The sequence below is a fragment of the Didymella exigua genome (assembly GCF_010094145.1).
Source record: "Didymella exigua CBS 183.55 unplaced genomic scaffold M421scaffold_11, whole genome shotgun sequence".
In the NCBI taxonomy this organism is placed as follows: Eukaryota; Fungi; Ascomycota; class Dothideomycetes; order Pleosporales; family Didymellaceae; genus Didymella; species Didymella exigua.
The window spans coordinates 382,723-394,067 of record NW_022984785.1 but is presented as its reverse complement, the minus strand read 5'-3'; the positions used below and the strand labels follow the sequence as shown (position 1 = coordinate 394,067).

The 11,345-nt window shown below is 53.4% G+C and overlaps 5 protein-coding genes across 5 annotated transcripts; 3 read left to right on the top strand and 2 right to left on the bottom strand.

Moving 5' to 3' along the window:
- Positions 1 to 605: 605 nt before the first annotated feature.
- M421DRAFT_419819 (60S ribosomal protein L14) lies at positions 606 to 1,493 on the top strand. The gene is made up of 3 exons (XM_033592259.1): positions 606 to 745; positions 800 to 1,057; positions 1,153 to 1,493. Exons 1-3 carry the CDS (start codon positions 620 to 622, stop codon positions 1,207 to 1,209), a joined length of 441 nt encoding a protein of 146 aa, XP_033449549.1. The 5' UTR covers positions 606 to 619; the 3' UTR covers positions 1,210 to 1,493.
- A 207-nt stretch (positions 1,494 to 1,700) lies between these two features.
- On the top strand, positions 1,701 to 3,766 carry M421DRAFT_100419 (ATP synthase D chain, mitochondrial; the record flags this gene model as incomplete). Its single annotated transcript, XM_033586513.1, has 5 exons — positions 1,701 to 1,931; positions 2,023 to 2,081; positions 2,135 to 2,438; positions 3,200 to 3,682; positions 3,737 to 3,766. The coding sequence occupies 5 exons, from the start codon at positions 1,701 to 1,703 to the stop codon at positions 3,764 to 3,766; spliced, it is 1,107 nt and encodes a 368-aa protein (XP_033449548.1).
- A 1,960-nt stretch (positions 3,767 to 5,726) lies between these two features.
- On the top strand, positions 5,727 to 6,503 carry M421DRAFT_419817 (uncharacterized protein). The gene is made up of 2 exons (XM_033592258.1): positions 5,727 to 5,944; positions 5,999 to 6,503. Exon 2 carries the CDS (start codon positions 6,116 to 6,118, stop codon positions 6,317 to 6,319), a length of 204 nt encoding a protein of 67 aa, XP_033449547.1. The 5' UTR covers positions 5,727 to 5,944; positions 5,999 to 6,115; the 3' UTR covers positions 6,320 to 6,503.
- Positions 6,504 to 6,690: 187 nt separating this feature from the next.
- On the bottom strand, positions 6,691 to 8,656 carry M421DRAFT_419815 (PAPA-1-domain-containing protein). The gene is made up of 3 exons (XM_033592257.1): positions 8,465 to 8,656; positions 7,296 to 8,148; positions 6,691 to 7,245 (listed from the first exon to the last, which is right to left on the bottom strand). The coding sequence occupies exons 1-3, from the start codon at positions 8,548 to 8,550 to the stop codon at positions 6,973 to 6,975; spliced, it is 1,212 nt and encodes a 403-aa protein (XP_033449546.1). The 5' UTR covers positions 8,551 to 8,656; the 3' UTR covers positions 6,691 to 6,972.
- Positions 8,657 to 8,760: 104 nt separating this feature from the next.
- Positions 8,761 to 10,575, bottom strand: M421DRAFT_419814 (DnaJ-domain-containing protein). Its single transcript, XM_033592256.1, has one exon. The coding sequence runs from the start codon at positions 10,403 to 10,405 to the stop codon at positions 8,978 to 8,980; it is 1,428 nt and encodes a 475-aa protein (XP_033449545.1). The 5' UTR covers positions 10,406 to 10,575; the 3' UTR covers positions 8,761 to 8,977.
- Between the last annotated feature and the right edge of the window lie 770 nt (positions 10,576 to 11,345).

Sequence of the window (11,345 nt, the reverse complement as noted above, 5' to 3'; positions counted from 1 at the left end):
GCCAAGTTCTTCTCGAGAAATGTGGTCAAAAGAGGGTCATGTGCTCAAAAGCTCAGAATATGTAAGAAATTGAATATCATAGGGACGGTCACCGTTAAGAACCCCCGGCGAGGGGCTCCGATGCCGACTCAATCGCAAATTACGTCATCATAGGATGCGTGATGAGATGGTGAGCTGGGAGAGGAACGTACCAGTCGAGTCTGCAGGATTTGCTGGCTGTTGCAGAGAAATTAGCATCACGAAGCTGTGCTGTGCGGTCGTGCGATCGTGCAGGTCGCGCGTGTCATGACAGACAGCTCGTCTATTGCAGATGCTGGGCTCTGTCGTAGCGACTGTTGGCAAGCGCTCGCATTAATCGAAGGCGTCTGGTGGTGTTGTTGGTGCAATCTGGCGTTGCTGCGGCGAAGTTTTATGGCCATTCCGCACGGACCATCTCATTTGGCCAATGACAAGTGGGTGGTGCAGCTAAGCGAAGAAACAGCAGCCCACGGCTTCCTCGAAATTCCGCGACATCGACATCGACAAGATCACTAACTCACAGTTCCATCCTTTCCGGTACGCCTGCGATACCTTGTACGCTCTTTAACACGACCTAATAAACAGCAGCACAACCGACGAAATGGGTGACGCCAACATCACAACGAGCGCCTGGAGGCTGGTCGAGGTCGGCCGTGTCGTCCTCTTCAACGAGGGTGTCTTCGAGGGTCGCCTGGCCACCATTGTCGAGATCATCGACCACAAGCGCGTACGCAGTCCGGCAATTTGAACAGTGGAGGAAGGCAGCTGCTGACAGGCACAGGTCCTTGTTGATGGTCCCACCAAAGAGGCCCCCGTCCCCCGTCAGGAAGTCGCCCTCGCCAAGCTCTCCCTCACCCCCATCGTCATCCCGAAGCTGCCCCGCGCCACCGGTGTCGGTCACGTTGCGAAGAAGTGGGAGGAGCACAAGGTCCAGCAGAAGTTCGACGAGAGTGCCTGGGCCAAGAAGCGCGCTGCGCTCCAGAAGAGGAGGCAGTTGAACGACTTCGAGAGGTTCAAGGTCATGAAGCTGAGGAAGCAGGTGGGTTACCGACTCTCTGGGTGATGTCGGCGCAACACTCGTGCCGCTGTCTGGCATGCGCCCGAGCAAGAACAACGCGTACTAACATGAACAAGGCCCGCTACGAGGTCCAGAAGACCTTCGCCAAGATCCGCGCCAGCGCAAAGGCATAGATGTTCACGATTATGTCGGGAGACACGGCGTAGTGGAGGTCGCTGCATGCTGGTGCTGGAGGAAGCATGATGTGCATTTCTTGAGCATCCCAAAAGCGACCGACGGCATTCTAAAATTCAAGACCTGGATCGGGTGCATTATTTCAATGATTGGCAAGGTGCAATTCGGATGGGAAGGTTAACACGGCTCTTGCTTGCATCAACATGTAGCAAAAGAGTCCAATCCACAAGTTCATGAACCGCAAACCGCAACTAGAATTGCAAATGATACCCATTGACTTCACCTCTGACTTTTTGAAATGATGAACTGAGCCTCAAATTAATGACAGCCGCGAGCGCGTTCCTGGGCCTTCAACGAACAGCGATGTCATGCACACTCGCTTACTTTACTTGCCCGCCCACACGCTAGTCCTTTTTTGTAACTCTTTCCACCTGCACACTTCGTCACGTACCTAAGAAAGAGCTATCACGAGCATCACCACATCGCAAAAATGGCCAACCCCCGCATTGAAGAGCTCCCCGATGAGCCCGAGAAGAAGAATGTCCAAATCGAGGAGGATGAGTCCAGCGACTCCGAAGAGGAGGGCGATGCCGTGATCCCCCAGGGCTCCTCCGTCACCGTCCACTCCCGCAACGAGAAGAAGGCTCGTAAGGCCATCGCCAAGCTCGGCCTGAAGCACATTGAGGGCATCACACGTGTCACTCTCCGCCGACCCAAGAACGTGAGTGCAGGTCACAATGGCAGCAGCGACGGGCATGCAGAGCTCGAGGAACAGCTGCGGGGCACATGAACTTTGTTGACAGCGCTGCCAGATCCTCTTCGTCATCAACCAGCCCGACGTCTACAAGTCCCCTTCCAGCAACACCTACATGTAAGCTCCGATAGCCGTTCTATGGCACCCCGCGCGTACTGACCCCGCACCAGCATCTTCGGTGAGGCTAAGATCGAGGACTTGAACTCCCAGGCTCAGGCTTCCGCCGCCCAGCAACTCGCCCAGGCCGAGCAGCAGGGTCACGATCACGCCGGCCACGACCACGACCACGACCACGCTCACGAGGAGGGCGAGGGCAAGGAGGCCGAGAAGAAGGTCGAGGAGGAGGAGGAGGATGACGGCGAGGAGATCGACGACTCTGGTCTCGAGGCCAAGGACATCGAGCTCGTCATGCAGCAGGCGTCCGTCTCCCGTAAGAAGGCCGTCAAGGCCCTGAAGGAGAACGATAACGATATCGTCAACTCGATCATGGCTCTGAGCATATAGAGTCAGATAGCTGTCAGACAATTATAGCGCGAGGAAACGCCAAATCGCCAAACTTGACTGACTGGGTATGGCGTCGTAAAGGACTGCAAAAGCCCAAGCAAGAGACATGAAAATGAATCTATGCAAGTCACTGTCATGAATTACTTATCTTCAACTGTGAACTGTGATGTTGTTGGATACCTTGATCTGACGCCATTTGACCTTGTACAAATATGTTGGCGTCGATTGAGCCCGCTCTGCCGTGGTTGCGCCGTCAGCTATTCATCAGCGTTTGGCTTATTTGTTTATTGAGCTGGTGCGCGAGTACATATACTTCCCAAAGCGATTTCAGACTTTTCTTTTCGAACATGCTGAATTGCAAGGCGATCAACAGCTGAGAAAGCTGCCTGCCAATGGACTTGAATATTGCAATAAGCGATCACAACAATGGAAGTTGATGTTGATGTTCGTGATCTGACAGCTCCGGCTTTGCTTCGCGCTATACCCGGAAGGTACAGCCTTGGCTCTGCCGGCGAGAAGTTCATGCTCACGACCGCACGCCTACCAGTTACCCATCCCCCAACCCGTCTCTATCATCACAATGGCCGTCGGAGTACGTTAAACCCCCGCCGGACCGCCACTGGGAGCTCGCGACAGCTCAATTGCCGCTTCCCCCGAGCTCCCGCGTGCGCAATGGCAGCCCCGTGTTACGACTGTCCCGATCTTGAAAACTAACGCACCGCCTGCAACAGCGCAGCGCAGCTCTCAAGCTCGACTGGACCAAGATTGGCCAGCAGCTCGGCCTCCGTGGCAACACCGCCGCTGCCCTCCAGTCGTTCAAGAAGCGCAACGACGACGCCCGCCGCAAGGTCCAGATCCTGTCTGAGCAGCCCCAGACCGTCGACTTCTCCCAGTACCGCTCCATCCTCAAGAACCAGGCCGTCATCGACGACATCGAGAAGCAGTTCAGCGCCTTCAAGCCCCAGACCTACGATGTAAACAGGCAGATCAAGGCCATTGAGGCTTTCGAGGCCCAGGCCGTCAAGAGCGCCGAGGAGACCAAGGCCGTTGTCGACAAGGAGCTCAGCGATCTCCAAAAGACACTGAAGAACATCGAGAGTGCCAGGCCATTCGCTGACCTCACCGTCGACGAGGTTGCTGCCGCCCAGCCCGAGATTGACCAGCGCACCGAGCAGCTCGTTTCCAAGGGCCGCTGGGCCGTCCCTGGCTACAAGGCAAGTCACACGTTGCCTGGGAGCATGTATGTACATATGCTAACAGCTGCGCAGGAGAAGTTCGGAGACCTTTCCGTTTTGTAGACGTCTCTTCTCGATAGCCAAGTTTTACCCGACCTGGGTTGTATTACCTACGTATTGTGAATAGTGACTGGGGAATGCAATCATAGATCTCGATGTTTCTTGCTACAAGCTTCTCGATTCCCCATCTCCTAATTCAGTTCAGCAACAGAACAGATCAGCTCAACCTGACGGAATTGGCTGGCTTCGAAACACTGCACAGTCTCTCATCGGACCCAGTCGAATGTCACACAGACTGGCAGAAAACGAACGAAAGAGCGAGATGACCATACCGAACCTTCCATGTCAACCGTGGCCTGGGTGCACTGTCCCGGAAGCAGAGGCTGACCACAGTCCAAATCAAGGACCAATCTGTTGGAAGACGCAGCAAACGATACTTCGAAGACGCCATGATTTCTTGCGAGGACCGAACGAAATGGGCGAACTGGGTATTCCTGGCAGTCTCGATCTTGACCTTGAGCTATAGTCTATTGTCTCGGGGGCTGGCGATGACAGCAGACAACCACAAGAACATATTGCATTGGCAGATGAATTGAAGATGCTGCAAGAAACAGATATACGTCCATTCATGAGTTTGCGCCTGACAGCCAGATAGAATCAAGATATCCGTAGTTTGGCGATCTTAAGAACCTTCAACAAACTGCATCCAATCCGCAGTCCCCGTCAAGACATATGTGATGTCAGCTAGCTGGCGTCACTCGGGTCGAGGACAACTGAGATATAGTCATGTGCGTATTTATGCAACCGTCTGCCACGCTGACTGAGTAGCGCCCGAACGCAAGGCTGCTGACAACATTCTCTCGGCCTCAAGTGAATCTCGGATTCTAGAGCCGGTAGAACAGTTTCAATGAAGCCTCCCACGGATGTAAAACGTCCCGATGATTAGGATGAGGCTCGGCGGAGCTGCACGGCCACATATCTGGACAGTAACCTGATTGGCACCTCAAACGAGTTTCTACACCACCTCCGCGATTATCTGAAACTCTGGACACTTTCCGACCCTCGAATCCAGGGTAATTCGGTATCGTACTGTTTACTTCAAGCGCTTCCGGCGAATAGAAAAAGTGGCAGCGGTGAAGCGCACGTTGACATCATTCTCGCCAGGGGCTATGCACGGCGCTAATGCACAATAGCCATCACAACGGCTTTCAAGTCAGCAGCCCTACGACTCCGACACTTGAGACCTCATTATCTCCCAAACCCTCCAGCAACTTCATATTCCGAGCTCATATCGCTTTCGCCGTGCCCGTATATGCCGTGTCCGTATATGCCGTGTCCGTATATGCCGTGTCCGTATATGCCGTGTTTCAGGGTCCTGAACCGCATAGAAGCCTCAGCTGGCGTTGCTGATGAGCACATGCGTCTCGTGTACGGCCACACAGGAAGTGGTAGCATCAGACTAAGCTCCCTAGATTCGATAGAGAAAGAGTATTGCGAAGACTCGTAGTATTAATAACCTGCACCAATCATACCATGAACCTCTGAGCATCAAGTTCAAACCAATACAATCAACGCTGCAGCCCAAGCTTTGATCTCCCGGGACGTGGAGACCAAGACCAAGACATACATGGCTTATGATCACATTAACTTTAGATCTTGACAGGCAGGGGTATCGCCATGTCGAACTTGTCCGTCCACTAATTCGACATACCGTTCTCTTGGGGTGCCTAAGACAGGTGGACTTCATCGTCGAAGGAATTACAGCTGATTCTTGCTTTCCCTTTTGGTTCATAGTTTTCACTTCTGTATCTTCATTGAGTCGCCTTCAGCTGAATGTATCTACTCCTCTGGTCGTTTTGCGATGAGCGAATGGTCCATGAGCTCATGCAAGAACGGACAACCACCCAATCTCAGACCTGACAGTCAGAGAGCGCCGACATCGCCGACATCAAGTTTTTGACACCTCGCATGATTTGCTACTGCACCTGATACATGATCTCAGCGGTCTCATTGTGTCATTCAAGAAAATGTGTATATTCGCCGCACCAAAACGTGTATATCAACCCGCCAGCACACAACCTTCTCCAACACTCGCTCTGCACCCAAGTCGCTCTGCATCTCGATCAATGTCAGGTTACTCAAGCCCATTTATCACAAGCGACATCAGCGAATTCAGCAATCCCCGAGCACGCCGCTACCGTCTACACGACATGTCCCCTCCACAGCGCATGTTCCTCGCAAGTACATCCACCATCTGAGCTCGAACCCACAGTGACACTGACCAGAACATCCTAGGCCGAGAATCATGAAACAATCCTCGCACTCCAATAACATCGCATCAACACGCTCCCCTCACTCCATCGAGTCGAACTCGCCTTCGCCGCCCTGAACACAGTCGACGTGGCCGGGCCCATGACCGCAGCCTGGACGTACTACGTCTCAACGCATGGTCTCCTGACCGAGCTGCGCGCCCTGACGCAGAGCTACCTATTTAGCTCGCATTGTGTCGAGGGGGCGAGGAGGAGGGTTTATGTGGATATGGAGAGTAATCGGAGCTGGAATTTGATCTGGTTGGTTTTGAGGAAGATCAAGGATGATCGGCTTATTGCGTATTGAGCGCAGTATCGGGCTGCTCAGCCTGCGAGTTGGGATGATAGGACACCGAGCGAAGAACAGGTTCATCAGTTGAGTGATAGTACGGAGAAGGAATGGAGAGGTGCTGTAAGGCAGTTGTTGATGTATTGGAAGAGCCGCCTACGCAGTAGGGTGAGGAGTGAGCAGATTTCGTAGAAGACGTGAGGTGTCACTGTTGCATCTTTGGGGGGTCTTAGAAGCATGTCTTCTGTGGACCTTTTTCGCCTGTTCTCTACTTTCTACCTTTCATTTTCATTTCATCATCTGCAATAGGAACGACACAGCTACGCCATGGCACATCGGAATCATCTCTATATTTCAAGCCTACAGCAATGAGAGTGCCAATAGACTAGCTGATGTTTACAACGCGACTGATACGCCATTCCTTGGGCTGCACACTTTCGGCGGACCTGAACCATCAAGACAAAAGAAGGAAGTTGCACTGTATCCGCGCCGTTTGATATCGCTAAGTAGCCATCAGTGGTCTGCTGAGTCCCAAGGGGAAATCGTTGTGCATTGTTACAATCCCTTTCCTTCGCTTGAACGTCTACCTTCGGTTACTGTTGTACCGTCCTGTTCTCAGTGCTCTGTTTTCAATTCAATCGACGTGTCGTCTGTATTATAACAGAGTCCGTTCATGCAACCTCCTCAACCATCCTTCCACTCCATGGGGACTGCCCCGCAGGCTCTGTCTTGCCTGCGAACAAGCTGCCCACAGGTGCCTGAAGCCACTCGTCAGGCACAGCGAGTTGGGTGCCCTTAGCACTCTGGATGTATCGTACGAAAAGCGGGTTCGCGCGATCTGACTCGGCGTCTACCTCTTGACCCGATTCATCAAGATCAGCGGCTGCGCTCTTACGTCCCCGTTTGGGTGGTTGCTTCTTGAGCAGTCGGTTGATGGTGTCCAGCTAGGCCATGTTAGCAAGGTGACACAGTGAGTGAATATTGCAGAGCGTACCTTCTCCTCTTCGTTCCTCTTTTCGCTCAGGTTCTTTCTTCGTCTTGCCATCTCTGCTCGTCTCATGGCGTGCTCTTCAGCTGTGAGGTGCTTCTTCTTCTGCGCCTCGTTACTAAGCGCGAGGAGACTGCCATCCTCCTCCTGCTCCAGCACCGCTCGCTGTCGCCGTGTAAGCTTGCTGATGTCTGGTGTTTGGTCACGGCTCATGTCCTCATCGCTGTCCATGTCGACATCACCCTCTGGGCCACCTAGCTCATCGTCGTCCTCTCCTTCTGCGTCCTCATCCTCACCCTCTGCGTCCTCCATGTCCTCGAGATCAGAGTCAGGATCGCTGAGCTCGTCGTCGTCCGACATGACCATCTCCTTGGCTTCCACAGTGTCTTGTGCTTTCGTAACGCTGATCTTGGGTTTTGAGGCCACTGGTATGGCTTTGCTTGTGGGTACAACAATGGGGTCTTCGTCGTCTCCGTCGCCCTCAGCGTCCATGTCGTCCTCCTCGCTGCCTTCAGCATCTACGTCACCGTCCTCTTCCTCGTCGTCAACATCCATGGCGCTGACCTCGTCTGCCTCATCTTCGTTGTCGTCCTCGTCTTCGTCTTCTTCGCTGTCTATCTCGCGGACAACTCTGCTGGTCCGCGCGCGTTTTCCTGAGACGATGTTGTTGCGGCTGAGGGTTCCCTGGCCAACAGCTGGTACGCCTGTGGCCTGACGCAGCTTGTTGGGTGACGACTTGACGGTTAGGGAGAGTGACTGTCGTGCCTCTTCTGGTGAAGAGCGCTGAATGGTGGCAGAGGGCGCATCGTTGCGGCCTGCTGTGCCGCGGCGCGGACGTGTTGATGTGGCGGTAGGGGCTCTGGGAGTAGGATTAGGAGCTGCGCGGGTGCGAAGGCGGGGCATGGTGGGTGTAAACGAAGAGTCAAGGTGACAATTGGGAGCAGATAAAGGGTATGGCGTCAGATAGCGAGCTTCTACAACCGGATGCGCGCAAGGATCATGGTACAGGTGGCACAACGCAGTGGTGAGCGGTCATGGCATTGGCTTGTAGCGGAGCTTCCTGCAGCTGACTGTTTGCCCTCGCTCAAATTTGCCGCCTTGTGTCTTACGGCAGAGCCCTTGGCGCGAAGGAAGGCGCAAAACTGCGCGCCGTGCTGGGGATGTCAGCCACATACCTGCTGTTGTTCCACTCGTTGTTATCCTCCGACTCCTCGTACTCGGTGCTCACCCGGCGCAAGCGCTTAGCTGCACGGTCTGCCATGATTGAAGAATACGCGACGCTATAGATGAGCGAATGAAGGCGATTGAAGATGCGTGTGACGTCGTTGGGCTTTGAGGCGCGTTGTTGCAGTCCATCTGAAGCTCCGATCGCTCTTCCCCAGAGTTTCGAAAGAGGGAAGGCGCATCCGTGGCTCGGCGCTTGTCTCGGTCAGAGCTCCTTCCCTCCAACAAGACGTCACGTCAAGAACACGACAGACACTTGGCGTATTCACATCTGACTTGCCACCGCTGAGAGCTATTTTCTAGCCATCAAGTTCGTTGAGATCGCGGTTTTCTCTTTTTCTTTCTCCCAGTCCATTCACAGCACGTCATACCACACATTCGTATACCACCGCACATTCACACATTACGTTGACTTGCAAATCCTATTTCCTTTCCTCCATAGAATCCGATGCCTCCCTTGCTACTCAAGCATCCGGCGACTTACACATGCTAGCAATCAAACCCGTACGGTCATAGTACGCCCGCAAATTGTGGTCCTTCAGCACATCCTTGGCCTGGTTGATTTGCGCCATCTTGTCCGTCGCCGCCTTCTTCGCCGCCTTCTTCGCTGCTACACCACCGGGTACACGGTCAGGGTGGTACTTTAGACACAGCTTCTTGTGTGCCTTCGTGATATCGGCCACGGTCGCATGCTTCGAGACGCATAGGAGCTTGTACAGCTCCACAACAGGTTTCACACCACCTGGCTCGTCGTGGCTGCTACCCGAAGAATAGTCTCCACCTGGACGGCGATATTTAGTGCGGTAACCATGGGAACGGCCTCCAGTCTTGCCGCGAGGGCGGTATTCATCTTCAGGCTCTTCAGTGAAGTACTCGTCGTACGCGGGGCCCTGCTGGCGTGACTTGCCGGAACGGGTACCACGCGATGAGTGAGATTCCTGACGTGGATAATCGTCTTTATCATCGAAAGCATCTCGCATGTCGCCGAAGCTGTCAAAACCAGAGCGACGAGACGAAGATCCACTTCCACAACGGCCCTTCATCTTGGCGTTGTACCATTTCTGGGCTTCCCGCTTCGCCTCGTCTGGATTACAACCCTTATCGCACCAATCCTCATAGATCTTCCGCCGCATGAGCTTGAGGTCCTCTTCCGAGTAGGGATAGCTGGTATCATAAGTCTCCTTAGGCTGGGAACGGCGGTTACCGTAGCCTGGTCGATTGCTACCAGCACCATAGTTGTCATCATTGCTATGGCGTGCATTACGGCGAGCAGCGGCATCGTTCTCTTCTTCTTCTTCTTCTTCTTCTTCTTCTTCTTCACTCTCAAATCGATACCCAGCCTCTCGCATCTTCGCGTTACGCTTACCGTGTTCACGTATGGCGAACTGTTCTGTCTTCTGCTGGGCGTACTCTGGGCTCTTGCCTTCCGCAATCAGCTCGTTGAAAATCGCCTTGGCGCAGCTCTCGACATCCTCGCAGCCCAGGATCTTACCAGAGGTACGCGAAGCGAACTTATCAGTGCCGTTCTGGAACATGCGATCGTACTCAGTCTGAGACCCAGTCTGCTCGCTGCGCGAAGAAGACTGCTGCGTACGGCGGCGTGGGTCATACTTTTCGTACCGGCGTGAAGACTCGGTTTGGCGAGGGCGTCCAGAGGAGGTTGAGCGTGCCATGATCTCCGCAGCGCGATCGATGCGACGTGCATTCTCGCGATCTACACGCATTTGGTCCCGTCTCGGTTCATAACCCGTCTCACGTTCGACGGCGTCAGTGGCTAGATCGTAAGCTTCGAGCATTGAGCAACCTTGCCAACGATAGTGGTTGAATGCATGCATGTGCATTTGTTCCAGCTCCTCCTGACCATAATAGTAGTATCCGCCGCTCCCTCGCATTGTGTTGATATTTGCTTTTATGGTTGTTTGGCGCGAAGTGTAAGTGGAAGGTCGGCAAGCGTACTCGAGTGTGTGGTTGAGCTGTGCGAATGTGATGACCTTCACTCGAAGCACTTTAGCTGAATATTATCAACGTTCAAGGCGGTGCAGTGAAAGGCTGCGCAGGTGTACACATTGTGAAAAGTCTGTTGATTCCATGTGCTTATCGTGCATGAGTGTGGCGAGCGAACGTATGCCCCCACGTGAAAAGAACTTCACAATGTCTGTATCCTGTGTTCTGAGTTTACTGACACGGTATTCGAGTTGAGATGGCTAAGTAGAGATTACCCAGAATGTCATCGCCAGTACTGGACCCATGTCCAGGGGATGCCTCCGATTTGACGCATCGGCGTCGAGAGCCTGAGCTCAGGTAGTATCGTCGTTGAGAGGGTATGTATGTGACAAGTCGACTTCTCGTCTTATCTCCTCAGTCTGTAATGTAGCCATATTCATGTGGCCGAGCACAGCGCATTAGACATGAATACGACCTCGCTAGTTACTGGACCTCATACTTCATGCTTGGTATATCCGGAGACGAGCAAGCAGATCGAGGAACTTTGGTAGTTTCAAGGGTCGAAGTAATGGATTTGAGAATCCTTCCACGCGGCCCCTCGTCTCGCTTTCTAAAGCGCACATGTAAGGAGTGATGTCGGCAAGGCTTCCTCACGGAGACGACTCTATCGTCAACATACGATCACATCAAGTTGATCTGCACACTTAAGTTCTGGCAGCTCTCTCTCAAAGGGTCCATGTACTGCACCACCATTCTCTGCTTCAAACCCTGTGCCTCATTTGACACGCTGGGTCTTCTATCCGCTATCAAGGTTTGGAAAGGGTGGTTATACTCCCTATGAGTATATTTTGCCAATGCACCCGCCTTTCCCCTCGCACGACATTACAA